The sequence below is a fragment of the Notothenia rossii genome (genome assembly GCF_949606895.1).
Source record: "Notothenia rossii genome assembly, chromosome: 10".
In the NCBI taxonomy this organism is placed as follows: Eukaryota; Metazoa; Chordata; class Actinopteri; order Perciformes; family Nototheniidae; genus Notothenia; species Notothenia rossii.
Window position 1 is genome coordinate 15578543 of NC_136908.1, and position 27761 is coordinate 15606303.

Below are 27761 nucleotides of genomic sequence, written 5' to 3' on the forward strand. Positions count from 1 at the left end.
TATGTATGTATTCTGTTTAGGTTTTCCATTTGGTTATTCAAATAAAGACAAAGTGGAAAAATGTCTGATTCTCTTTTGAATAGTCATAATGTTGCATTTGAAAGTAAGACATAATTAACCATGCGCATGGCTCGGGATAACAGTGGTTCATCTATTTGACCACTCCTGTCAAGAAATATTTGAGGGATGCCAAAAAATGTCATGGTTCGTAGATGATGGGCCTAAGCCTTGATGAATTTTCTGATTCCTTAACTTTTTCTCTGGCATCACCAGTCATATTGTACTGTGGGTTTTAAGCTAAGAGAGTAGTATAACATTTAGAATACATTATGTAAACGGTATGAATTGTAGCACCATTATCAGGCCAAACACTTACAATTTGGGTCAAATACAGCTACAGCCTCAAAGCGTCACCATCCGATCAAAAGGTACGGCTTTGGTTTATTTAATTGAAAGCTTTTCCATTGACCCAAGCTAATTAGCACATGTTAGTATGCTAGCCTGCCAAACTTGGTGAGGCTGAAAGTGTTCAACTCTGGATCAACTGCACCCGACAACACAGAGATACCATTAGCTGAAAATAGGGTTTATAAGCAATTGCTGTAAAAAATAAATAAACCAACCCCCAGCCCTGCCACAGTCACCAGAATATTAGGTGTTTGCTTGGCTTCTTATAGCAACCAGGAGCTAACTGCTACAGCAACATCAAACAAACAAATTAATTTGGCTAAAGATAACTAGCTTAAGTTAGCCGAGTTTAACAGAGTAAAGCAGTAACTGCTACTGACTAGTGATGAGGTGATTTGGTGTAGCTAAGTTGCCTTTAAACACACTCATGAAGGCATTACAACAGTATTTCGGACAGCATTAAACATTTGTATCTTAAATATAGACTGCACACCCTGTTAGCATTTTCATTGTGTTAGCATTTAGCTCAACAACACCTGTTCCACAGCCTCATAAAGGGCTCACTCTTTCTCTTATTTGTTTTTACCAAACATGACATCTGTATGTTTATACTTTTATTCATGTTTTCAATACAGCCAAGAACATGATGACATGTGCCATTTGACACCTGGCAGATGTTGTTTACTCTAATCTAATGTTACGTCCTACAAATAAACACTTGGGCTATTTGTTGACATGTTTATAGATAGAACAACATGGCTGAAAAATTGTCATTTAAAAACTCCTTGAGTACTCTTATAGAGGGCAACTAGAAACAAAGTCACTGAAATGTAAAGAACTTGAAATCTTTGAATAAATTGCTATAGAAATGCAAAAAATTGTCCTTAAAAAATAAATAACACAACTAACAAAGGCATGCAAAGGAGCTAAGTTAATTAGGACCAACTAATCCAGGCTACATACAGGCATGAGGCATGAGGCTAATCCAGATGTGTTATTTGGCAAGATCACCAGACTGTACAGGAAAGTAGATATTTTTTCATACAATAACAAATAGTAAAAGTGGGGAACACAGATATGTGCTCCATCAATTCAACTCACAACATAGGGGGTAAGTACAACCAGGAAGTGAATACAACCAGTTCATAGGGGTTTCTATGAAGTCCTCTAGTTTTCTGTGAAATACGACGTGTAGTGTAACTGTGCCAGAGGGGGATCAGGTGTGACGACGTTGACCTCGGAGCGTCTGCTTTACGCCACCAATGGACCATCTCCAATACTGTCAGTCAGCTTATCAGCCAATTAATAGCAGCCTCGTGGATTGCAGTCTCTTTTGTCTAAAGCTGCGGTCCTTCGAGTCCACCGAGGAGCGGTCAGATCTCCATCAGCGTGATCTTGTAGGCTTCTGCATAGCTCTCAATGTTGAGGATGAAGGTGTCTTCGTTGGAGTAATGCTCAATGATGTTATCGTCCATGTTCACCAGGATCCTGACACAAAGCACACTTACAGTTTAATTTCATATGCTTTAAGGGAGAGCTCAGATGTTTAGAAGTGTTGTTTGAGGTCTTTATCTATAGTCAGTGTATCACTGACAGTTAATGGTCAGTAGCCTGGAGAAACAGAGTTACAGCAGAAGCAGCAATGCACTGCTAGGGATTGAGATTTTATCCATCTACACAATTTATATTTGAACGCTTTATTTAGAGTATTTTCACCGCTTTACCTTTCCTTCAAACTGTCCTTTCCAATGAAACTGAAGATGTTTCTCTCTATCTCTCTAGTCAAAACTAGCAGACTTGTTTGACAACAACTTTTATTTTTCTGTCTAAAACACAACAGTTGCTGGTCTACTATTCCCTTTGTCAGTTTGTTTGTTTTTGTGTGAGTTTTGTGTTTTACAGGGTTAGTTCACATTCACACACTAAACAAAAAAAAGTGACCGATTGACACAGAGGCAGACCAGCAACTTCCTGTTCTGCAAGGGAAAAATCATATTATTTTCAAAGGAGTCCGGTGGCTTCAAAGAGAGAATGTATACTTCAGTTCCCCATTGGAAAGGGCTGTCTGACAAAGAACGTGAAGTAGTGAAAATATTCTAAATATAGCGTACACTTCAACTAATGTATATTTTGTAGGTGGTTCAAATACATGTTGCCACTGCACCAGTACATGTATTAGCTTCCATGCAGGAACTCCTGTTCTCATTCATAACACTCCGTTCGATGTCTCACTATGGGATGCGCCTCATCACGGAACAAACAGAAGCATCAATCTCATTACGCCAATCCTGATTGGCTGGTGATCTTGACGTCAGCATCAGGGAATCCACCCACCCTATAAGTAGCTAGCGCCACGTCGCATCGTCATTCAAACACCTCTTCTCGCTTCAGAGCACATCTCGACATATCAGTAGCCGGGCTAGCTTAACAGTCCACAGACTGAACCCAAAGCTAACTTTCGGTCGACGGGCGCTCGCCGGCTACTTTTCTGCTTCGCAAGAAGACTGTTAATACTAACACACCAGTTAGTATTGCAATCTATCTCGCCGTTTCTTTCTTCAGAAATAAAGGTAAGGTTTTGATTTTTCAAGCTAGTGACACACCTGTTACTAGCTTGCCTTCCCTCACTACTGACACCACGGTAGCGAGGACGTTTTTTCTTTTTCTCTCTCAAACCAGAGGAGGGGAAGATAAAAAGGTATTAACACACTAGTTAATATTCTTTGAGAATAAAATTCTACACCGTCGCTTTTTCTCCGGATTAACGACAGGTGGGGAAATAATTTTTTCTCAGCAGCGTACCTGTTACGAGCGGGTCCTCTCCACGCCGTCACCACAGAGAACAAGATGGACGCTTCTCTCCCTCACACCAGAGGAGTCAGGGACTCGGAGGCTCGGCTCTGCGGCTGCGGGTTGAAGATATCAGGCACAGACTCACACCAGGTCTGCTCGACCTGCCTCGGGCTGGAACACGCCCAGGAGGCTATCGACAACCCCGGCTCGTGCGGGCATTGTGCCCGCTTCACCATCAAGAGCCTCCGCCGACGGCTAGCACGCCAAGCTAGCTTGTCGGGACAGGACCCCCTCATGTCCGCTGATTTGCCGGCCGGCAATCAAGACATGGGGGCGTCCGCCGCAGAAATTGAGCCCCGTGCTGTGTCAGGCTGGGGCTCAATAACAGCGGCAGCCGCTGAACCGGAGCCGGGCAATAGCGCACCAGCTTCGCCCTGTCCGAGCATGGACCTGCAGGCCGTGTGTCAACGCGCCGTGTCCAGGCTGGACATCCCATGGCCTGAAATGGCCAAGGAGACCTCCAGGTCTCGCTACGACTTTGCCCCAAGCAGCGAGGACAAAGAGGCAGCTCCTTCCAGTCTTCCCAGCGATGCTGGACGAGGTGTCGGTCTCGTGGAGAGACCGCCCCTTCAGTAATCCTCCCTGGACTGTGACGGTATGGAGAGGCTCGGCCTGCTCCGCATACCACCCATGGAACCGCTGGTGGCAGCCCACCTCCAACCGAGGCTGGCTCCGACACCAAGCAGGAACCCCACGCTACCGGTGAAGGCAGAGCGATTCCAGTCAGCGATGACGGAACGGGCCTATAAAGCCGCAGCGTTTTCCGCTAGGGCACTCAACATATCCTCACTGCTGACCGCCTACCAGGCCGAGCTCTGCGAGGACCTGTCGAGCAAACCTGGGCCGGCTGTGTGGGATGAGATCGCGGCGATCACGGACATTTGCCTCCGTGTGCAGCGCTGTGCAGTCCAGGTCGCGGGCAAAGACATGGGCGTAATGGTGGTACAGGAGAGAGCCAGGTGGCTGAACCTGACCAACCTCCCAGACCAGGAAAAACAGGATGTTCTCGACATGCCTATCGTTCCCGAGGGTATTTTCGGCTCTGCTTTAGTCTCGATGCAGCGGAGGTGTGAGTCGAAAAAGAAGAAAGACGAGGCCCTCCACCTCTGTCTCCCCCGAAGAGTCCAGCCGCTACCTGCGACTGTCTGGCGGCAGTCCTTCGCCCAAGTTGCCTCACGTCCTGCCCGGTTCAAGGTACCGAGGCCATAGCCCGCCCCGAGTCCACAGCCCAGGCAGGAGATGAGGACGAGCTTGCCGAGAAAATCTCCAGTTCCGGCAGCAGCCGTTCAGGCACAGCCGACTCAGATTTTCAGTCACCAGTCGAGGAAGAAGAAGCGGGCGCCTGACTGCCTCCTCTCCTCTCCTCGGTGACAGAGCTGGAAGTTCCCTGTTCCCCAGCTCTAGATGTGTTTTCGGGGTGCCACCAGGCCTCCATCTTCCCGCCGCCTCGTCTCCTCTCTCTGAGAGCGACGCACGTACCAGGAGTGATGAACCTCGGGGCAGACCTGCTGTCCAGAGGTGTACCACTATATGCAGACTGGACTCTACATCCAATGGTTGTGAGTCAGCTGTGGGTGCGTTACGGCCGAGCCGCGGTAGATCTGTTCGCATCAAAAGAAAATGCTCATTGTCAGCTGTTCTTTTCAATGCGCGATCTAAACGCACCGTTAGGCGTGGACGCGCTCGCGCACGTTTGGCCTCCGGTCCTCCTGTACGCGTTCCCACCCCTGGCTCTGATACCCCCAACTCTGGCCAGAGTGAGAGAACAGCGCCACACACTGATCCTGATAGCTCCGCACTGGCCTGCAATGTACTGGCTGGCGGAGATTTATCAGCTGCTGTGCGGACAGCCGTGGCAGCTCGCGCTACGCAGGGACATAATGTCTCAGGCGGGGGGGACGATATTTCACCCACACCAGGAGCGCCTGGCCCTATGGGCCTGGCCCGTGAGTGGTACAATCTGAATACAGTGGGTCTCCCGCAGAAGGTGGTAAACACTATTCAGAGTACAAGAGCTTCATCCACCAGGTCTCTCTATGACTGTAAGTGGATAGTGTTTGAGGAATGGTGCCTTCAAAAAGGGCACACCTCTTTTCAATGTCCTGTTGGGGTGATTTTATCATTTCTACAGGACCTAATTGATAAACAAAGAGCTTTTTCTACGATCAAAGTGTACCTGGCTGCTATTGCTGCATGCCATGTGGGCCTTGAAGGAAAGACGGCCAGTCAACATCCTTTGGTCTGCCGTTTTATGAAGGAACGCTGTGCTTCCTCCGGGGAACAGCGGCCGAATTTGCTGTGTCCAGTTCGTGCTTTATGCACTTATATGGACAGGTCAAAAGAGTTTCGTTGTAGTGACCAACTCTTCATATCCTGGGCTAACCCTCAGAAGGGCAAGCCCGTTACCAGGCAACGGCTCTCCCACTGGATTGTGGAAGCGATTGCTTTGGCCTATGCGAGTCAGGGTTTGCAGGCACCTACGGGTCTGCGTGCTCATTCGACTCGTGGTCTGGCTACATCCTGGGCTTTGTTCAAGGGTGTTTCCATCTGAGGCATTTGTGCAGCAGCGAGCTGGTCCTCACCGCTCACTTTTGTCCGCTTTTACAGGCTAGACGTCTCTGCTCCAAGTGTGGCCCGCGCAGTGCTGGGCCCCGTGTTGAGTCAGAGCTCTACCTGTTAAGTTCTGGTTGGTTTGGTGATTTTCGAGATAAGCTTGTCTGGCAATACGGGAGCTTCAATATCCCATAGTGAGACATCGAACGGAGTGTTATGAATGAGAACTATAGGTTACTTACGTAACCCCAGTTCTCAGAGTAACCTGTAGTGAGATGTCTCACCAGACGGCCCTCCTTGCTATGGTGAAGCGAGAAGAGGTGCTTATTTTGAATGACGCTACGACGTGGCGCAAGCTACTTATAGGGTGGGTGGATTCCCTGACGCTGACGTCAAGATCACCAGCCAATCAGGATTGGCGTAATGAGATTGATGCTTCTGTTTGCTCCGCGATGAGGCGCATCCCATAGTGAGACATCTCACTACATGTTACTCTGAGAACTGGGGTTACGTAAGTAACCTATAGTTTTCTTCTCCAATAATCGGGTGTCGACCACCATCCACTGTCTGTAGTTCACTGGCAATAGATAATCAAACACCCCCACTTTAAAACATCAACACTTTAACATAAGGCTCCAGATTGGCCCAAAATTTGAATCTGTTTCCTCACTCACCCTTTTTTACTTTTCTTGTACACTTTGGCTATCCTCTCTGTGGCCAAGCCGTACTTCTCTGATATCTACAAAAGAAAGATAGAAGCAGTTTTTATTCTGATGTATTTCTTTTGAGATCAATCTCAGATGTAATTAGAGCGCCTGCGTCACTCACTGCATCCATCAGGCCTCTGAGCGTGGGGGACTTCAGCATCAGTGCGTCGAACACCTCGTCCGTCTCCTTTCGTACGTACAACAACACTGCAGAGAAAAGAGGAAGAATAAGTCTTAGCTGTTAGCTTCAGTATAAGTTTGTTATTTATTTATTACCAGACACATTTAGAGTGTATAAACTACAACAGATAAAGATAAATGGGGATTTTAGACACAGACTAAGTTGACTAAGTTGTCTTTCTATTTTCTAATTTCCCAGTCTAATTGGTCTTGTATAAATAAGTTGCATTTCAATTTTCTGTTTATATCAAGCTATTATCTTTGGAAGGAAAGTGCCCGATAAAAAAGTGTATTCATATTAGGGTTATCATTATTACAATCACCAATTACAAGACTACAAAGTGATGCAGAAATGCCAACAGTCCAGCATCTCTTTTCCATGGTTTGCTGATAAACTCAGTTTTACATAATTGTATATTTAATATCTTTATATTTGATTGCTGTTAAAGAAAAGTTATTTAAAGATATTACATTGCGTTGTTTTTTGACATTATATATAGACTTCTTTTCTATCCATAAATCATTGAAATAGTCTAAGCTATACTAAGATAAATATCATTTTGAAAAGGAGATAAAAGAGGGACATGCAGAGGAAGGGGCCGCGCTGTACCTCTCTTGTGTGTCTCCTCTTTGATCTGCTTGTGAGGTGACGGACACCGATCTTCATCTGACGGCCTGAACATCCTCTTCACCAGCACACTCCTGAGGAAAACACCCCAAAAGAAACAAAGAAACATTTGTCAGGTGCCATAAACGTGTGTGTTGTTTGTGTACTTGTGGTGATGTGCACTTCCTCTCTATGTGTTTGGTTAGTATCTGTGCCTGCTCTCATTTGCATACTTTATATTTGTATGACTGATGTAAATATAAATGCTCCTGTTGACACACACTCACCCTTCTCTCTCGATCTCCTCCGTGTTGAAGGTAAACACCTGCAAATTAAGTATTACAGTAAGCATTAATGTACGTTTTAAGCTGCACAAATATAGACATCAGAGTAACATGTTTTATACTGAGTCATTCTGCTAAGACATGCAGTAGTTAGAGAAATACTTAAAAGTGAATACTAATTACCGTAATTTTCGGACTATAAGCCGTGCCTTTTTTCCCATTTTTCGACGCTGCGGCTTATATAACGGTGCGGCTAATCTATGGATTTTTACAGCTAACGGCCACTAGGGGACCTCCTAAATCTATGGATTTTACAGGTTACAGTCCACCACCTTTAACTCTATGGGCTCTATGGCCGGTCCGCGCCCCCCACCTTTAAGCAGCGGGCTCCAGCAGGAAAAGCTGGAGGCCGGAAAAGATTGAGACAGGTAGCGCGCAAAAGTAAAAGTGGAACCGAGAGTGGTACGAGAGACAGAACGAGAGCAAGACAGACAGACATTACGAGAGCGAGACAGTTTGTCCCCGTACCACTGGTTGAAAACCACTGCTGTAGATCACTGCCGGTACGTGCGCTGGGAGCGCACCGTTTAAGTTTGAAAGTTGAAAAGTTTGTGTGTCTGAAACGCTATGTGATACAGTACAGTTTACACAGCACAGTACATGTTCTGTAGCTACTATTGCACTAAATGTTAACACTTGAATACGTTATGCAAATATGCAACTTGTTTGTTGAAATGTTAATAAATGGGAGCTTCCTCAAACAGCCATCTCTTTCCCGACAATCCCCTCTGTGCACGAACCCTTACATATGGTAATTAAACATTAAAACACCTGCGGCTTATAGTCCAGTGCGGCTTATATATGTACACATCATTCAATTTAGCTGCTGCGGCTTATATTCAGGTGCGCCTTATAGTCCGAAAATTACGGTAATGGTAATTAACATAAGTAAAAGTACTAATGCAACAATGTCGAAACACTCCATCACAGGTAAAGGTCCTGTGTTCAACTCTAATTTAAATAAAAGTACACTAGTAATATCAATATATCTCGACAAAAACATACCTCTGGGATAGATTTATATAAATATATTATTAATATCCTGATGGATTAACGTGGAAGCACAATTTTCTTTACTTTTTCTGTGAAATACTGGCAAATTTACCCTCAAACGTAATAACTGCTAATTGATAATTGTTCTGAACATTTTAGTATTGATGCCTTTACGTAAGTACAGTGTCTGGCTTCTTCAACCATGAGAACATGTCAAATTCATTCCATTCAATCTTTGAATATCAAAACGTCAACCCTTACAGTATTATTTAACAAAGTACTTAAAATAAATTAAAGCTAAATATTACAGAATTGCTAATGTGTGCAAAAAATATTGGAGTACCTACATTTTTACATACAACAAAAATAATAACATTTAATATATATAAATAATACTTTTAAAATAAAACTCAATAAACTGCATGATCAGATCAAACTCCCTTTTGTAATATTGCAGCCAGTAACCTATTAAATTGTAAATAAAAAATGCCCAAAAGTACATAATGCAATATTGGATTCACTTTTGTGCTATAAAATGTCATAAATCTAAAATCTATTTGAATGAATTTACACACTGAGGGTTTTTTTTTCTACCATGTGTCTGGGAATGGAAAGCGTCCATTGGGTAATACGGAAACTAAGCGTTGGCTCCAGTTTCCCCATTAGCAGATGAGCTCAACTGATAGGAAACAAGTTCTTTCACTTCTGCTCACAGAGAAGAATAATGTGTCTACCTGTCCGGCTCTCTGCAGGTTGCCGAAGTGAACGTCTGGGATGAAGAGAACGGGCTGAGCCTCCAGGTCGCTCATGGTCTTGAAATAAGTCGTGTCGGACTTCTTGGTTGCAGTTATCACACCAACTCCTCCGTCTTTACCTGAACACCAGCAAATCATTTTTAGAAAAGAACAAACAGTATTTTTTCTCAGCAAAAAGAAACCCACACGTTCCCACCAAGTAGTCACAATTATTATTATTGTTATAAAACAAGACAGGAAGATTCATTAGTTGTGATTTCAAAAGGGGGTTCTCTCTCCTTTATACCCCATTTAGAGCAAACTGGATCTATGATTATCTCGAGTTTGGATGCTAAAAGTGCAGAAACAAAATCATTTTTCATGAAACTCTAACCTTTTGACTTCTTGCGGAAGAGTTTCCTCTCCTCGTCCCTTATTTTCCTCTCTGCTCCCTGAAAACAGAACGATACCAGCATTAAAGAAGAGGAATCAGTTTGTGGAAAGGTAGCCCCCTGAAACACTGACAAATAAGTGATCACTATAGTGTTTCAGTTGGACAGAATATATTCTCTGTTCCTATTTTGCATATGTGTGTAAATAAATTGCATTTATATAATCTTTCTTACATATTGTTAACATTTTTATCTTTAATTTTTTTATAACGAGTGCTTTTATTGTCAATGAGTTAACCTGTGTTAGCTTACACAAGACTTGAAAAGGAAAAAAACTGAAAATGAAAAGTCTTAAAGGAAATCAAATGCATGACATGCTGTGTGCATTCCAGGTGTATCTGGAGGCTCACTGTGCAGGTGAGGCCACTAGAGGGAGGGCTGATGTCAGGATTTAACTCCAGGACTCAAACACACCATCTGAGGTCAAATATACTGTATACACCGCAGCAGTCTCACTCTATAGTGAAGATCTACACATCTAGAAGTGAATAAAAGCAAGTGCAGTACATCATCACATTTAAAAAGCTAGAGTCAATACATGTATGTTAATTTAGCATTAAAAAAATACTTAAAGGATTTTCAAAATAGTTGCTTATTCATTTTCTTTCAATTGATGACATGTTTCAGCTCTCCATCATACTGTATATTCTGTTAGGTCATTCCATTTAGGACAATCTAAGCTCTTTACAAGGTGTGTATCCACCATTTTTTGAAGAGCCTGTAACCTGCTAAGTTGTCAAAGAAATGCAGTGGAATAAAAAGTATAATTATGTTTGAAATATAGTGAAGTAGAGGTACAAAGTGGCATCACAATTCACTGATTGCTACTTATAAAATCTCTTTAACGGACATATTTATACCGACAACATCATGAGACTTTTCCAGATAATATCCATATACCAAATGATGAGGAAGTGTTTTCTCACCTTGTCGCAGAACACCTTGATCTGAGAGTAAGCTCTGTGCAGCGGCTTGTTGCTGCGGTTGTTGTAGCTGTACGTGTCGATCTGGATCATCAGAGGAAGACCCTTCACCCCCTTCTGTGAGGAGAAGTCGGTGCTCAGACAGTTCACCGTGATGAAGATCTGGCGGAGGGGGAGAGAGGTGTTACAATAAATAACTTTATTTGTCATGTCAGGTTTTTTTTTAATGTTGTCTTTTGTTCGTGCAGAATTTAACCTAGCAGAACATCCACAACAGCCATACAAGTTCCCACAGAAGCTGGCCCTTCAACACATTGGAAGGGGTATCTATTTGGATATTTCTCTATTTATGATTATTTTTTTAAAACATTGTTCACCCAGAGACCCTCGTTGCATCCTTTAAAGTTTGGTATTCAGATGCTTGATGAATCCCTTTTTTCTGCTAAAGACATAGTTTACACTTAAAATATGGACAGTAAGATATATTTTTTTAGGTATGCTGTGACTGCTGAGTTTCTAATGTTGTTTCTTGTCATTTTCAAAGAATAGCATTTCACCCTGTTGACATTACCTTAAAATCCCAAAACTGCATGAAACTGCATGGTTGCATAGGACAGTGGATTAGTGAGAAGCTGTTACATAACAGTGTTGATTTCCTGTTTTTATTTAGTTTCCTTTGTATTTCAAACGTAAAAGTTACACTTGTGCAGCAGAGATGTGGTGGTTTGTGCCATTATCCACTTTACACGTTCCCTTTTAACTAACATGTTACCTAATGAAGGCCTTCTGACTGAAAGCTTGACTTGTCATTAAAAACTTAAATAAGAGTTCAAGAGGCTTCAATTTTTCTTTCAAAACTACACACACATAGTAGATAAAAGCAACTGTTGAATGGAAACAAAGAAGCCAAGTACAGAGGTTCATTAATGACACTTTAAACTGTCTAACTAATACAAACTTTACCATAAGCTTTTAACTTCAAAATAAACATATAACACATAACTTGTTCTTTATATCTTGAGCTTTGGTTTATATTAGTTGTCTAGAGACCATATTATTTGCACCTTACTATAACAAATGTTTACTCTGGCATCCATCGAGGCGTTCCTTCTTTGTTTATTGCCATCCCAGAAACCCGGATACTCCTATTTACTTTACAGGTATTTATAACTTATCAAGTTTCCTGCTTTTCCCGAGACATAAAATAGGCGCTTGTTTTATTGATATAAAACAGACTGAACCACACACTTCATTGTAAATTACTGTAAACTGATTACCTGAGTTTCGTATACATTAATAATGAATGTCTTCCTAACTTACAGTAGAAGAATGCACACCAGACTACCTGGGCATTACACCTGTTCCTGTGGTGCGACAGATATATTCGGGCTTGTCCCACAGATTAAGAGAGAGAGAGGGATAGAGTCAATATTGGCCCAGAGCGGTGTGCTTGGATTTCCACCCGCAACGTCTTTGTCCACAGGCTGCCTTTACAATGAACGAGCCACACACACACGCACGCGCACACACACACACACACACACACACACACACACACACACACACACACACACACACACACACACACACACACACACACACACACACACACACACACACACACACACACACACACACACACACACACACACACACACACACACACACACACACACACACACACACACACACACACACACACACACACACACACACACACACACACACACACACACACACACACACACACACGTACTGGCACACACACTGTCGGTCGCATTCACACAGAAATGAGGGCAAAACAAACAACAGAGGGTGGGGACAGGGATCGGTGTGTGTAGGCCCTTGGGGGCCTCTGGAGTTAAACAGGGATGGAGCTCCATTTAAGGTGTGGCCACAAAGGAGTGGGCTTCACAAAGACAAAGAAGACAAACAGAGCAGAAAGTACACAACACTGCCCGTCAGCTTTATGAGGGACACAGAAAACATGCCGGTCAAAGCAAAGGAGCTGCTTTAGGCTTTTAATTCTTGTATCATAGCAACATGTTGATTCTTAAATAGATAATAAGTGTTTTTGCTGCTTGAATCGCAGGTAATTTGTCGAGTGAGTGCGTTTGTTTGCCAACAACTGAATCCGCACAAAAAACCTGTCCCACTGCTTTTTCTTAACAACACGCCTACGGCATGAATCAAAATAGTAGAACAGTTTGTAGGAAACTTACTGTGAAATGTATGTACCGCAAAAAAAAAGAAAAGAAGGAAAAACGTTATGCTTTGTACCTTGGCCTCTTCATTCACATCCCAGGTGAAGGAGATGGCGTTGTAGGCGATTTCTTCGATGTTGCCAATGGTGTTGAAGCTCTCCTTGTAATCAGCTGCAAACACAAACAGAGGGGTGGTTTATTTCAGATATATCTTCTGCTTTTAAAATACTTCAAGTTTACATTAACTCAAGTTTATCTTTGCCGATATCTGCTGTTTTAAAAACCCTGAGAAATCGGAGAAAACCCTCCACACACAGCACACATTGGTCAATAAATGACACAAGCAGGCAGCTATTGTTTGTTAAGATAAGTAATCAAATGGCACGCTTCGATTTTAAAAGATAAGATCTTATCTGCTTGAGCAAACAAACTCTAAAAGGCTTCAAAGGCAGCGGGAGGGAGCACATGAGGCGATCCGGCTCTGAGACTCATATTAAAAGCCAGTCAAGTGAGCGCATCGCCAGCTATTGTTGACCTGAGCGGCCACACACTTAAGGGGCTTTAAATGGGAGTTGTAGAGTACACTGGAATGCTGTGGGAATGTAAGTGTAAACTGTATAGAAAGATGAGCTTATTGTGGGTCCAGGGGCCTCATTTATAAAGGGATATACGCTCAAAAAATTGCGTACGCCAGTTTCTACACAATCTTTGCGATTTATAAAATACTAACTTGACGGGAAAAAGTGCGGTCCTCCACGCAAACTCTAACCAATGCGTACGCACTAAGCACAAAAACGGGAGAGACGAGAAACTGCGACACCGTTGGAAGAAGGAAGAATGGAGAGACATATGTGGAAATAATACCATAAATAAAATATTACCTCTCATTTATCATATATGAAGAATTCATTTTCAAACATTGATCAAAGCCAATCTTAAAATGATTTAACAAACGCCTGTTTTAGACTCCTCAGTGCACACAAAAACATAACATACATGTTATTTAAAACCACCTCGAATATGTTGTGTTAATGTTATAAAATGTTTTCTCATAAATGATGCGGTAAGCAGGAGGACAGAATTACGTCTAAACTGAAGCCGTTTTGCATTTCTATAGGTTGTAGATACGAGCATGGTTTTATATATGTTTAATACATGTTTAATCGTGTTTTATGCCGTTTGCCAAGACTTGATAAGTCGCTCGTAAAACACAGGAGGTATGGAAACTAAGAGCACCATATGTGGTAAATTGTACAGCTAATATAACACAACACATTAGTTGTATTTCCTTTAACTGGTGGATTATGGATATATAGTTGCTGAACGAAAGCTGGACCACAAACCACCAAATACAAACAAATAATTCAGATCCAGTTGTCATGACTCCCCTCCGGAGGGTTTCTCCGATCGATTCTTAGTTTCTCATCAAAGGGGCGTCTCCTGTCCCCGGTACAAACACACTGCCTGAGGAAGGCTATGTGTATTTATTTTGAAATTAGAGTTTTTCGGACCACTTATTTATTTATTTTGGTGACAATCCGACCTCCATGCTGCTACTCTGGTTCAAACTGCATCCACCAAACGATATGATTTATCTCGACCTCCCCAAAATAACCAAAATCTGACACGGTGTGAGATGTCTTTTTTAGCTGTTCTGTCATCATTTCCTGCTATCTTCTTCATGCAGTCAGTCAAAATGATTGAATGAAAGGGCGTTTCTTTGACTATTTATAGGCAAATATGGGCGTTACGTGAAGCCCGCAAAAGCTGCACCGCATTTCGAGTCGATTGTGATTTATAAAGGGAAACCGGCGTAGGAAGTGCCGTATGCACTTTCCTCGCCGGTACGCAATGTTCTCTGAATCGGAAAATGTCGGAAAATGTATGTAACTATTTTTCAGATTTCTACTACGTTAGCAACCGTCCCACGTGAATCCTACGTACGGCGTTATACATGAGGACCCTGGTCTTTTAATTGGATTAGGTTTTAGTCTGGTTTTAGTTGATAAAATCTGACTGGATGAGATACAGTTGCCTGTTTTTGATTTTTTTTACTTTAGGATCATCTTTAAATACATTAATAAGATCCCCCCCCCCTTTGCTTCAGGGACATCCGACCTCCTCCATCATCCTAACGAAAAACTGGATCTTCAGCAGGTGCACAAAGCAGCAAGGCAGGCTCAAATCTGGCAGAATCCCCCGTTAAATAACCCCATTCAAACGATCCATTCTGTGACGCGGCCCAGGGGCATGATAACCTGGCCACCCCCCCCTCCTCACTATTCAAATGAGCTCTCCGGACAGCTTCAGGTTACAGGACGCTCTGAGGAGCAGGGTGGAGGGGTCTGTCATCTGACCTACTGAGATTCCCCACTTTGATGCACAGTCCGGCACTCGAGTATAAAAATAAAGGCTGCAACGATCAGTCAATTCATCAATTCCTTATTCTTAAATAAAAAAGTAATTGGCAATTGGATTTTAAAGAAAAGATAAAAACATTCCAGCAGCTCAAAAGTATTATTAATATTTTCAAATTATTTAGTCTTAAAGGATATTACATTGAATACTTCTGTGTAAATTGTGGAGCCTCATCCCAATACCCCTCCTCGACTCCTCTCTTCCCCTCCTCCGGGACTTGACCCGGAAATCGATCAAGACAGGCCATTTTGAAGGACGTCCCAATAGCAGAAATGCACACGGAGGAGTCGAGGAGGTTTGAGGGAGGAGGGGTGCCAGAGGAGACGAAAGGGAGGATACACGCGAGCAGACTACGAGGAAGTTGCGTATAAAAGCCCCGCCCCAACCTTCAAAGCTGATCGATTCCAACAGAGGAAAACCGACAACTGGAAGATGAGTGGAAAAGCGTCACATAAATGTATAAGTGCTCACAGCTCCGTGGGAATTATTATGTGCAATGAATTTCTAAAAGGCTTCACATTACTAGAATTATATTTGTATTTAAATGTAGGCTACATTTTACACCAAAACGGAACACAAAAGCAGGACCAACCATCATACATTGAATTCCTTGACTAATAAGAGAAAGATTCATTCATTTAAATAAATATTGAACCACAAATGGGCCGGTTCTAAAGGGTTATTCAGTTAAGACCAATGAGAGGGGATAAAGCTGTGCACATGTCATCATTAACAGACGTCGTTTAAGAGTGACGTTTGAGTGAACGAGGACATCCCAATTAATACCTGAGGACTCCTCTGTCCTCGCGTCAGCTCCTCGTGTCTCTCGCTCACATCTTACGGAGGCGGAGCTAAGACGCAAGGAAGGGAAGCGAGTGAGGGAAAGGAGCAGTCGAGGAGGGGTATTGGGATGAGGCTTGGGACTTGCGTTCACTTATATTACAGTATGTGCACCAAACCAATTATTTGATGAACTGAAACATAGTTAATGGATTCATTAAGAATGACAAGGATCATATAAATGATGAATAAACTGTAAAATAGCACTCAGTAGTCTTTCTCTCTACTGAGGGAGTTGAATCTCCCTCAATTGTCCCTTCAGTATCCCTTACAGTCAGGATGTGATGAAGATAACAAAAACATGGATTTATTCATCTCTTATCGTGTCTTACTAAGAGAATCATAACATAATGGGTAGGGTATAAGTCTCCACCTGCTCCAGTTCAAAATAAGACCAAACTTTTATGTGAAGATGTTGAGCCATGACAATGGTCCAAATGTGGCCTGCAAGATATTAGGTAAGGGTTTTCTTAGCCTAGCCTATTACCAGAAACCCCTTTTGCACTAAAGCAGTTGTTGACCACTTTCCGCCCCTATTGCATGGTGAAGAGGATTGATGAGTCAGCAGTCATTGCCAGCATGAAGCAATCAATAAAGAATACAAAAGTAAGAAATAGTATTTTAAGTAGGTATTTTAAGCATGTTAAGTTGTTTTACAGTGTTTGCGATCCGTTTTGGGTAACTATGTTTATACATGCTACAGGCCATGTGTGCGTATCTATTAGCAGATAGGTATCTTTGTGTACATGTCTGTGTCACTGTGACGGAAAACTTCTTCAGCCCTGTGAGTCGAGCTGTAGCTGCACACTATCTGTCTAGGGCTCACACTCACAAACAAACAGAGACTCATTACACTGGCAAATGCCAAACAGATTGCCTAAGGGAATCTTGCAGGAAAAGATAACACATTTCCTCTTAACAGGATCTACTGGCAGCTTTAAAAAAGGTTTTTATCTTCAAATCATATTAAATTCTGAGGTGCTTTTCAGCAGCAAAACAACAGAAATTCATCTCGCAGTTACTATACGTAGTTTCATTTTAAAATGTGATGTATACATATGTTTACAATGGTTTAGGACACGGTTCCCAAACTCTTTGACTTAAAGGAATAGTATAGTATTCTCATATCTCAAAATCTGTCACTAGCAGCACCTCTAAAGCTCACAAATGTACACAGTATATGTTGTTTGTTTAATTTGTACTGAGAACAAAATGTTAAAATGTCCATTTATGATTATATAAAGGACTTTTTCTGGTTAATGTGCTAATGATGCCATTCCCTTTAATACAAAGCATTGTCTGTTTGTGACCCAAGTCAAATGTTGTACGTCTATCAAAGAGACGGTGTCCTTCTCAGTAAAAGATTTACTTTAATATTTTGAGAAAAGTCCAAATATTATTTTGTTTAATTTAATTTTTTATTTTTCCTACAACCATCTCACAACAGCTTAAATCTGTATCACGACGCCCAAGTCTGGATCAACATCTACTAGCAGATGTAAAGATATGTGTATTGTAAGATGATTAAGATTTGTCTTGGTTCACATAAATAGAAGAATTAAGATGAAGACATAAATTGGGCAAGAATTGCTTTCAACAGACCAAAACCAGTCGAGGTAACAGTTCGGCTAGCATTCCTCTCCCTGTCCCAACAAGATGTGTATAGGTGTGTGTGTGTGTGTGTGTGTGTGTGTGTGTGTGTGTGTGTGTGTGTGTGTGTGTGTGTGTGTGTGTGTGTGTGTGTGTGTGTGTGTGTGTGTGTCCCAGCTTCCCACATACCTCTGAACCTCTGCCTGGTTAGCAGGCCCGAGCTTGTTAAAAAAATTCTACCTGCAAGCTTCTCACACAGACTCATTCAACAAGGCATGAAACTGCATATGAAAACCCATCAACTGCGAAAAAAACTGCGGCAGACAAAAGTCAAATAAAATACGGGCGTTGGGATCAACAACTTACACTCGTGGGAACGCTAGCAGAAAGAGAAAGTTTTTCACATTGTTTTGGATTGATGACTTTTTGCTCCTACACAGATTCAGAGAGAGAGTGTGTGTGTGTGTGTGTGTGTGTGTGTGTGTGTGTGTGTGTGTGTGTGTGTGTGTGTGTGTGTGTGTGTGTGTGTGTGTGTGTGTGTGTGTGTGTGCGTGTGTGTGTGTGTGTGTGTGTGTGTGTGTGTGTGTTAGTGTGTGTTGGTGGGCAGCTGAGCAGCCTCAGACCCCATTTACACGCAAACGCAAACGCATACGAAACGCAAACGAACCGAATATACGATATCAAAAAAGTGTTCTGTTCACACGAGACCGCTCGGAAGCGCTGGAGACGCTATAGTACATATGCCGGGCCTGTAAGTGGCTCTGTAATTCCGCCACAAAATACACCAACAGCAGCGAAGAAGACCCCCGAGCATGGTTGCCATGGTTGCCCTTCTGTTTATGCCCCGCGGTGGATTTAGCAACATGTAGTTCATGTAATTCTCCACTCGTTGCTGATGGTTGTGGTAGGAACTGTAGATTGTGCACTAACATCTGTAGCATGGTCAGTAGCAGTAGCTACTGACAGTAGCTACTGCTACTATAGTGAGCAGCAGAGCTGGGGAGAGGTGGGGCTATGGCTTCATCGTTATCAGGAAATGATCGTAAAGGGCGTACACACTGAGCCGCTTGGCCCCCCAGAGTGTTCTGTTTGCAGATCTATCCACTTTGGGACCCGTTATCATTTGCGGGGTCCGTTTCCACGTTTCCGTTACGGCCTCGTGTGAAGGAACGGGCTATACGAAAGAGAAAAGTAGCTTGATACAACCGTTTGCGTTCTCGTGTAAACAGCACCTCAGGCAGACAGTTGGGTGGGGGCTTGTTTGCTCTTAGTTTGGTCATGCCTTGTTTATTGAGAGGGGTCTGCCTGCAGGCCTGCACTCTCAGGACAGTTCCGGTGTAGGCTGCACTCTCAGGACACCTGCACTGTCAGTACAGGAAGTGACGATTCTGACGAACACGTTTTTTCCCCGCCCCCCGAAAGACTCGTTTGATGGAAGTTTTCAAATCACAATGGAGACTCATCACGGAGGTGATGAGTCCGCCCACCGGGCACTTTGGGTCGGCCTTGGTCAAGCCCTTTTGACCCCCCCAGCCTGGTTCTCGTAAAAGTTGACGTAGCCATTTTTCGCTCAAATGACACCATGGAGGAATGTAACGGGAGTTGACAGGGGACTCGGCCCGTTTCACGAGTGCCTATTTTCGGACACTTTTTTTCACTTTTCCCCCTATTTTCCCCGGTTTTTATTATTTTTTAGACTATTTCACCCGGTTTCTACCGGGGACACTGCCCGGTCTCGGGTGTCCCCCCACGGCCTGTGTCCAGCCCCCCCCCCCCCCCCCACTCATCCAACTGATTTTGACAATTTTTGTTGCATTTTTCTCCTCTCCTCTCACTGATTGAATGGCAAATGCGACCCACCGGCCCGTCCTAGTGCCGGTGCTCTGGCGGTCGGTTCCTCCGAACTGCGGGTTCGACTCTGATGGCCGGGAGGGTGTGCTGCGTTGGGGTGGGGGACTTCCCCCACTCTGCGTGTCTCTTCCTTCCCGGGCCAGCCGATATGAAGCGTGACCAAGACGCACCGTCTGACTCAGGGGTCCCCACGGGTCCCGCAGCGGGGTGGAGGTTCCCAGCTGGAACCTCCCCACCTCCGCCGCGGTGCACCCGGCAAACACGGTTGTTTCTCGAACCCTCCACTGTTGTCTAGCGGGTGTAACTAAAATACAATATGTCGTATTTATATATATAAATAAATATATATCTTTATATACATATATATAATAAGTGTCACGATATGATTTTATTTTGTATTTGCGTGCATTTCCTGTTTGGAAAGTGGCGCTGTACTGATAGAGGTGATTTTATTTTGGAATTCTTAGCGTGCACTTCCTGTCCTGAGAGTGCAGGTGTCCTGAGACTGCTGCCTGCAGGCAGGCTCCCATGTGTTTATTGGCTGAGTGCAGCACTGGCATTAAGATGAATCTGTTGTTGCCTTTCGGCTTATGTGTTTTGATTAATTCAACAAAAGGAGAACGTTTTGAAGAAAGCAGGAAGAAATTGAGCATTACATGAACAAGAGTGATACCACTATCATGTCTCTCTCGTGCAGTAAATACAAAGCCACAGCCAGGAGACAGTTAGCTTAGCTTAACATAAAGACTGCAAACAGAGTCAAACTGCTAGTCTGGCTATGTCTAACGTTCATAAATCTGTCTTACCGATGTCTAAGACTCTCTGTTTGGCTGTGTGCTGGCGGGAGTGCCAGTACTTCCAGTACTTCAGCTGCTCGTCTCGGTTCTTGTCTTCACTGAACACCACCATGATCACACTCTGAGAAGAGAAAAACAAATAAAGGATGGTCACGTCTTTGATGATTCAACTAAGCCAGTGTCTCTACATTATTGTACAAAAGATAGCTTAGAGAGGTTTCGTCACTTTAGGTAGACTATGCAGTTTTTTAAGTGTTTTTTGTGGGTGAAATATAAACTACAGCTAAATAAATTAAACTGGGATAACTTTTTGGCAGGAACCCTCACCCGAACTTTGCTGATGGGGTGACGGAGGCGTTTGTTGGCACTGAGCTCGTTAAGCGTCACGGCGTAGAACTGGCCTTTGTTCAGGTAGGTCATCGGTCCCTCGCCCTGCTTCTGACGCAGAGAGCGGGTGGCGTCCAACGTGTACTGGAAGCTGTCACTGCACACACACACACACACACACACACACACACACACACACACACACACACACACACACACACACACACACACACACACACACACACACACACACACACACACACACACACACACACACACACACACACACACACACACACACACACACACACACACACACACACACACACACACACACACACACACACACACACACAGATAGTAGTTGATTAGACAATGTGGGATGGGGGTGCACCACACACTTTTGCATGCCTTTGTGGATCACAATATGTTTGTATGCTGAAGGACTTACACTCCCTCCTCATGAAATATGAAGCCATCTGGGGCCAGAGAGGAAGGTGCGTGGTACTTCTGTTGAGAACGCTTAAAACACACGGAAAGAGGAAATCATTGAAGTTCTTTTAGCCTGAGAGGAACTGGTCAAACAATGCTTTAAAACAATATTCTCATAAATAATAATGACATGGAGATTTCAGGCAAACAGTGAAAACATTCAATAACTATTTGTAGATTTCGGTTGAGGTAATTAACTTTTGAATTATCAATGAATAATATTTAAACATCTATCCATCTTTGCGTACCTTTAAAAAAAAGAAAAAAGGCATTGCATGTACATTTAATGTTCCCATCCTCTCTCTTGTTATAATAATTGTGCCTCACTACATTTCCCATATTGTCTTTTAACAACCCTTGTTTGCCTGATAATTTACTTCACTGTAATTTACTAATTTACGAATTTAAAAACCAACGAAGTTAGACCCAGTAATACAGTACATACAATATTAACTGTTATACTGCGCTTTTTGGTCCTGTTTTCCCTAAACGTGTTGGCTTTTATCCTGCTAAAAGAAGCATTATATATGTATTAAAGTTCTACATTGAAAAAAAGTCATTTAAAATAGCGTCGGAAAGGTTCAACCGGTCGAGTATTTAACAAAAAAAGAGGAATTATTAAAGAAAATTCAGAAAAATAAACATAATTTCTTCAGGTGAAATTATTAATGTAATTTATTGTTTTTAATTTCCAATTTGGATTGAATTATGTCATGACTGCTCAGATTTATTTTGTGACCCCACAAGACTGGAAAGCACTGTTTTAGTTTGATGTTTTCTTTATGCTGTCATCACTCAGTATGTATTCAGACTCTCACCATGTCTCTCTCCTCCTCGTACGGGCTGTCGGGCGGACTCTGCTGGTCTTCCTTCACATACGAGCTGTGGCTGACCGTGGTCACCTCGTAGGGATTCTGTTCGTAGATCACCCTTGACGACAGCTCCTCTCCCTCCCCCCTGTAGTGAAGCCCCGCCCCCGTCATGAAGACGGGCGCATACACCTCGGCCTTCACGTGGGCCAGCGCCGGCGAACCTCCGTCCGCCGACACGGCCTCGCTGGAGGTGCTGTAGTGGTCCCGTTTGCTCTCCTGGTGCTCCGTGTTCAGGGACAGGTTGACGGGGACAGATTTGAGGACTTGAACACGGTTGTCCACCGTCTCCATCTCACTTTGGCTGCCGGGGTTGCTTGGCAATACAGACCTGAACAAAAACATAACATTTAGTTTTTACTCTTTTCATAACTTTTGACTCCTACTGAATGACTGCACTGTATTGTGTGCTTTAATAGAAATTGGAGGATATTGGACAATAACAGTTCCTACACCATCCAATGATATAGGGAAAAAAACACTACATTTGGTAAATTTCCACTATCAGAATAATCCTGAATATCCTTGTCTGCTTTACAAAGTTGTCAAACTTTACTAGAGTAAAAACTGTCAGCATGTTTGTCAGGTCTCAAAGATTAGTTTGTGAGTAACACTGTATCTACATATAACTGTATTGTATCTACAAGAAACCTCCACAGGGCACCTGTAATAAGTGTGTCTGAATATATTAACCTGTTTTATTGATTTAAAAAAAAAAAAAAAGATTCCATGTTCTTCTATTCAGAAAAAGAGAGACCTGGAGTTACCATTCTTGTAGATAAATGTTACAAAAGCAGAGACACATTAAATCATGAAATCTTTGGATCTTCTTCTTTTTTTTACAGGGAACAGGACGTTTTCACTGGCCTCAATCTATCCTGTGCTGCTGTCTCAGTGCTTCAAGTGAAACAATGAGTGATCTTTGCACACATGCCTGCTAAAAGTGCTATTCTCATATAACTATTGTGTTATGGAAATTGTGTGTTTATTCTTCATACAAGTGAAAGCCTTCCATTTCACTGCTCCATATGTAATATCATTTACTACGGGTGCACCATGTCAAATACTACAATCACTGAGCTCCAGGATTTAATTCCATACATTGCTGGGAAAGGCTAGCAACTACATGTTTGACATTTCTTTTCTCTCTGTCTGTTCATGTACAACATTGAACCAGTCACGGAGACACAAATTCACTGACCTCCTCTCATGTTCCTCTGTAATTTCCACGACTTTGGGCACTGGCAGAATTCTCTTTTCTTTAGGCACCTGGGAGGAAGAACAAAGAGTGGTGTTATGTTGGCCTTCAAACTGTACCTGACATTTTTCTTTGATAGAATGGGATGCCATGACTTGAAACTGCCTAAAATAGCTCCTGCCTGTTAACTACAGTACTCTCCACAATGTATGTTTAACATAAGTGCAGTTAGAAAAGTGGTTAAATAATAATCAGTGTGTTTTGAAATAATTGATTTGTTCGACAAACATAATGATGTTAACCATTATGTCAGTGTAGCTTAAAAATCTTTGATTCCCAAAAAGTATGCTATTTAATTCAAATGAATATGATATTTATTCATTTTTTCTGTATTTTTTGTTTTTATCAAGTTGCTTTTCCCTCTGATGGAACAGAAATAAGCACAGCTGACATGTTTTAGTTGAGATTTATTTTACAAAGTCCTCAAGGTTTATGGTTGAACCTGGGAGAGAGACACTATAAACAAGCTCTTACTTAAAAGTCAAGTAAATCTCAAAACATGCTTTACATAATCTTTTTTAATTTTTTGCATCTTTAGAAACATTTTCTCTTAACATGAGGTAACGTCTTCCACATTTCTGTCTGACCTCCTCTCCAACATGCCAACAAATATGCAGTTTATCATCATACAAGACAAAGAAAAGCATGAAGCCCTCCACACCTTGTAGTATTCGTAGAGCAGGCTCAGGGCGTTGGCGCTGTCTTCGTCCCCGTTGATGCTCATCATGGCCTTGGTGGCGGCCGTCAGCGGGTTCTCCAGGTACGACCGCCATGCCTCGTCCTCGCTGGTGTACGCACGACGCACCGCGGGGTAAGAGTTCTCGTTGGGGACCACCACCACCAGACGTTTACTGGTGGACACATTTCAAATGGACACAAATTAAATTGCAGGTTTAAGCTTCACAAATGCTGACCATTCATTTAATTTCCAAACTCAAATTCGTTGTTGGATAGACATATTTGTTGGTACTGAGAGGCCTTCAGACTCGGCATGAATAGTGGACCAACAATTCCTGATCAATTGATCAAACAAACTTGTCTTTAACTTATAGTACATTATACCAAAGCCTACCTTGAAATGTGATTGACACAAGTCCTCTGCATCAAGGCCCATAAAGTCATGTTCCTTCAACCTTTTGTACTGGTGCATTCACTAGCTTATCTCGCCTAGAAAAGCTCTCTGCCTGAGAGTTTGTTTACTAATAAGACAAACATATGAGTGCGCTGAGTCTCTTTTTCAATCATTTTGATCGTCTTATATAAAGGTAAGCTGTCGTTTTTTCTTTATTTTTGCACCATCAAAATGCTAATGTTTGCTTGCTTTCAAATACTGGTAATAAGGTTTTATTTCTTGCTGGTTAAGACTATTCTAAAGTTCAAACTTTCAGATCAGTTACTTTTATTAGGGTATTCTTAATATCAATTGAAAAATAATGAAAAATTCATACATAGTACCCAGTGTTGTGTGTTTATGTGGGTTTGTCTCTCCACTCTGTGTAGGCCCTCTTAAGTCAAGATCACAGACCAGTTAAACACACATTGTTGTCACAACATCACTGTGAACGCAGCCAATCACAGGAGAGCCTCTGGATGTGTCAACTTGCACTTGTTGTGCAGTGATCAGTATCAGTATAATGTCACACCTTCAGCAAGAGTCCTGGAAGTATGATGCAGTAGCTTCACAATAATTTAGTTTTTGTTCATTTGATTGTGCTAAAATCAAACTAAGATCAACAGAAAACATTCATCAGGAATACTATACTGCGAAATATGCTGTACAATCTTGGATATTAATTCAAAACATGAAACAACTAGGCATATTATAGGCCTATATTGTGGTTGTCTAATTGGCATTAACTCCTGTCTGCCAGATATACCTGCCAAATAAAACATGTACCACGTCTTTATTATCTGATGTCAGTATGTATGATAAATACCGTTAAAGCAACAAGACTAATGGTAGAAAAAAATAGGCATCAGTATGAAGCTGTTCCCCCATTACTTTCTCATATTATCAGGTATAAATGACTATGTCTTGTTGACTTCTCCATGGCAGGTAGAGAGCTGACAGGCAGGTATAAAAAGACCAAAGACGTATGCAGGAGTGATGTTTAGGATTTCAACAACTCTACTCAGGTGAATCTGACTTAATATAACACCTGTGGGCCATAATGGTGGCACTTGTTGTCACTGCATTGCTGATGCAGGATGCATGAAGCAGCATCACTGCAGTCACACTAAGAGACATGTAGTTGTTTAAAAATACACAATGAATGCTTATTATCACATTAAACCATTATCTTAGTTCAAACAATGATATAGTCATAATCACTCACTTGGATTATCATCAATACAGATATGAATTAGTAGTAAGCAATGTGAAGCTAAATAATAGATGCATAATGAAACTTTCAGACCCTCCATAACATTTTGAGATTTCTGTGAGCCAAGGCCTCTTCTGCTATTTCAGAAAAATAAGTGTAATAAATCATTCAAAAGCACAGACCCTCTTAAAAATAGTAGGTAAACGGTTTTCCTTCTTTTTTTACTTGTCTGAATACAGTTGAAAAGTTGTAATTTCTCCTTAATTTTTTTATATAGCTTCTGGTGTTAGAGAACAACACATAGGCCCACAGGCAACACACACTGTCCACATTCACAAGTAGATCCATTGCGCACTGTAGGCCTCACAATATAAAAATGTATTGCAAAAATAGAGCTAAAAGACTTATTATCAGTCAAAGACATCATCATGAAATAAAAATAAATTTCTTGCAGTTTGAGGCTTTTCCCCAGTCAAAAATGGCGAATTCAGCTCTTATGAAATCCACGGCACCAAGTTGACTTTTTTTCTCAAAGCAAAAAGTTGAATAAGTCATAAATATCCGACAGTAATACAAACAGAACGAGACATTCTTGCTATCATATGATACAAAAGCCAAATCCAATTTTACAACAAAATAGTGTTAATTTAATTAGCGAGTAAAAATAAAACGTTAGAGGGAACCATCAAACATCCTCTCCGAGGGCTCGATCACTTACTTGTCTGTCTCCTGTGACATATTTAGCTTCCTCGATTATTCCTTGTGAAACTGGACTTTCAAGTCGGAGCAGGTAATAGAGTGTGTGAGTTGCCAGAAGTTGGGCTACAGGTAAGTCGACTTTTCTCGCCCCGCTTCTTTCCCTCCCTCTCCCTCTCCCTCTCCCTCTCTCCACCTGGCAGGTAGGCTACTAGAGCCGCTTTTGTCCGCAAACAGCCAATCACTCTGTCTTGCGTTCACTTAGTACGCATATTATGACAAATATCCACACATCCGGCTGCCATGAATTATAATATTTGCCTAGGCTTGCTTTAATGGCAGCGAGGCAGCTTTAGCCGAAATTCTTTCACTGTGAAAAAGAATTGAAGGTGAGGGCAAGTCTGACGCTGATTGGCCGGTGCAGATTGAGCCGGGCTCTGATTGGCCAGTGAGTCAGGTAGAGGCCCACCTCACCTGCAAGCAAACTAAAAGCGTGCATTGAAAGCCCCAAAATGACACAGAAAACGTGGAAACACGGGCAGCTATTTAGGTTTAACGCTCTAAATTAAGTTATTTGCCATAGGTTTTATTTGTCCTAGAACATTTTTTATTTATAAAACAACAGGGATAAAGTCTGTGGGGAAGGTATCCACATATTGGCCCCAGACACACAACCACAGATTGTCTTGCTTCCACATACACTGATTTAACCTTTTTGCACCCCCCTCTGAATGTTCATAATGACTTGTGTGTGAGTGTTTGAGTTTGAGCTGATCTCAGAGCAGACAGGAGGCAGGGAGGAGCCCTGTCATTAGTTGACACAATGCCATTGTCCCCTTAATGAAGCCATTGTATGAGAAGATCCAAGAGTTTGGGATTAACCTGCCAGAGCAAAAATGTGTGTGTGTGTGTGTGTGTGTGTGTGTGTGTGTGTGTGTGTGTGTATGTGTGTATGTGTGTGTGTGTGTGTGTGTGTGTGTGTGTGTGTGTGTGTGTGTGTGTGTGTGTGTGTGTGTGTGTGTGTGTGTGTGTGTGTGTGTGTGTGTGTGTGTGTGTGTGTGTGTGTGTGTGTGTGTAAATACTCCATTTTTTGTTGTTTTAGTTAGTGTTTTATTGATTGAGTGATTAATCTCTTAATGGGAGATTCTAGTGTAACAGCAGTCGTTGGGTATTGGGTACATTTAAAGACACTTTAAATGGTAGAAATAAAATCATGAAAACGTTTAAATATATGATCTTTAAACGTAATTAATGGGTAATACTAAACGGAAAATGTGCTGATTTTATCGTTCTAACTAATCAAAGTACAACAACATCTTCCAACACCATTTTACTCATGAA

The 27761-nt window shown here is 42.2% G+C and overlaps 1 protein-coding gene across 1 annotated transcript; it reads right to left on the reverse strand.

Moving 5' to 3' along the window:
• Positions 1-947: 947 nt before the first annotated feature.
• grhl2b (grainyhead-like transcription factor 2b) lies at positions 948-26601 on the reverse strand. The gene is made up of 16 exons (XM_079654712.1): positions 26443-26601; positions 24062-24251; positions 23344-23411; positions 22092-22473; positions 21233-21303; positions 20782-20938; positions 20464-20575; positions 13035-13129; positions 10758-10916; positions 9774-9831; positions 9380-9519; positions 7596-7633; positions 7312-7403; positions 6643-6728; positions 6489-6553; positions 948-1896 (listed from the first exon to the last, which is right to left on the reverse strand). Exons 1-16 carry the CDS (start codon positions 26460-26462, stop codon positions 1782-1784), a joined length of 1848 nt encoding a protein of 615 aa, XP_079510838.1. The 5' UTR covers positions 26463-26601; the 3' UTR covers positions 948-1781.
• Positions 26602-27761: the final 1160 nt, after the last annotated feature.

Bases quoted from the DNA above. Each gene is read 5' to 3' on its own strand.
- grhl2b (XM_079654712.1), bottom strand. From the start codon at position 26,462: ATGTCACAGGAGACAGACAA. The intron at 21,304-22,091 runs GTGAGAGTCTGA...GTGTGTTTTAAG, and splicing joins ACGAGGAGGAGAGAGACATG to CGTTCTCAACAGAAGTACCA. The intron at 20,576-20,781 runs GTGAGGGTTCCT...TTCTCTTCTCAG, and splicing joins ACCCCATCAGCAAAGTTCGG to AGTGTGATCATGGTGGTGTT.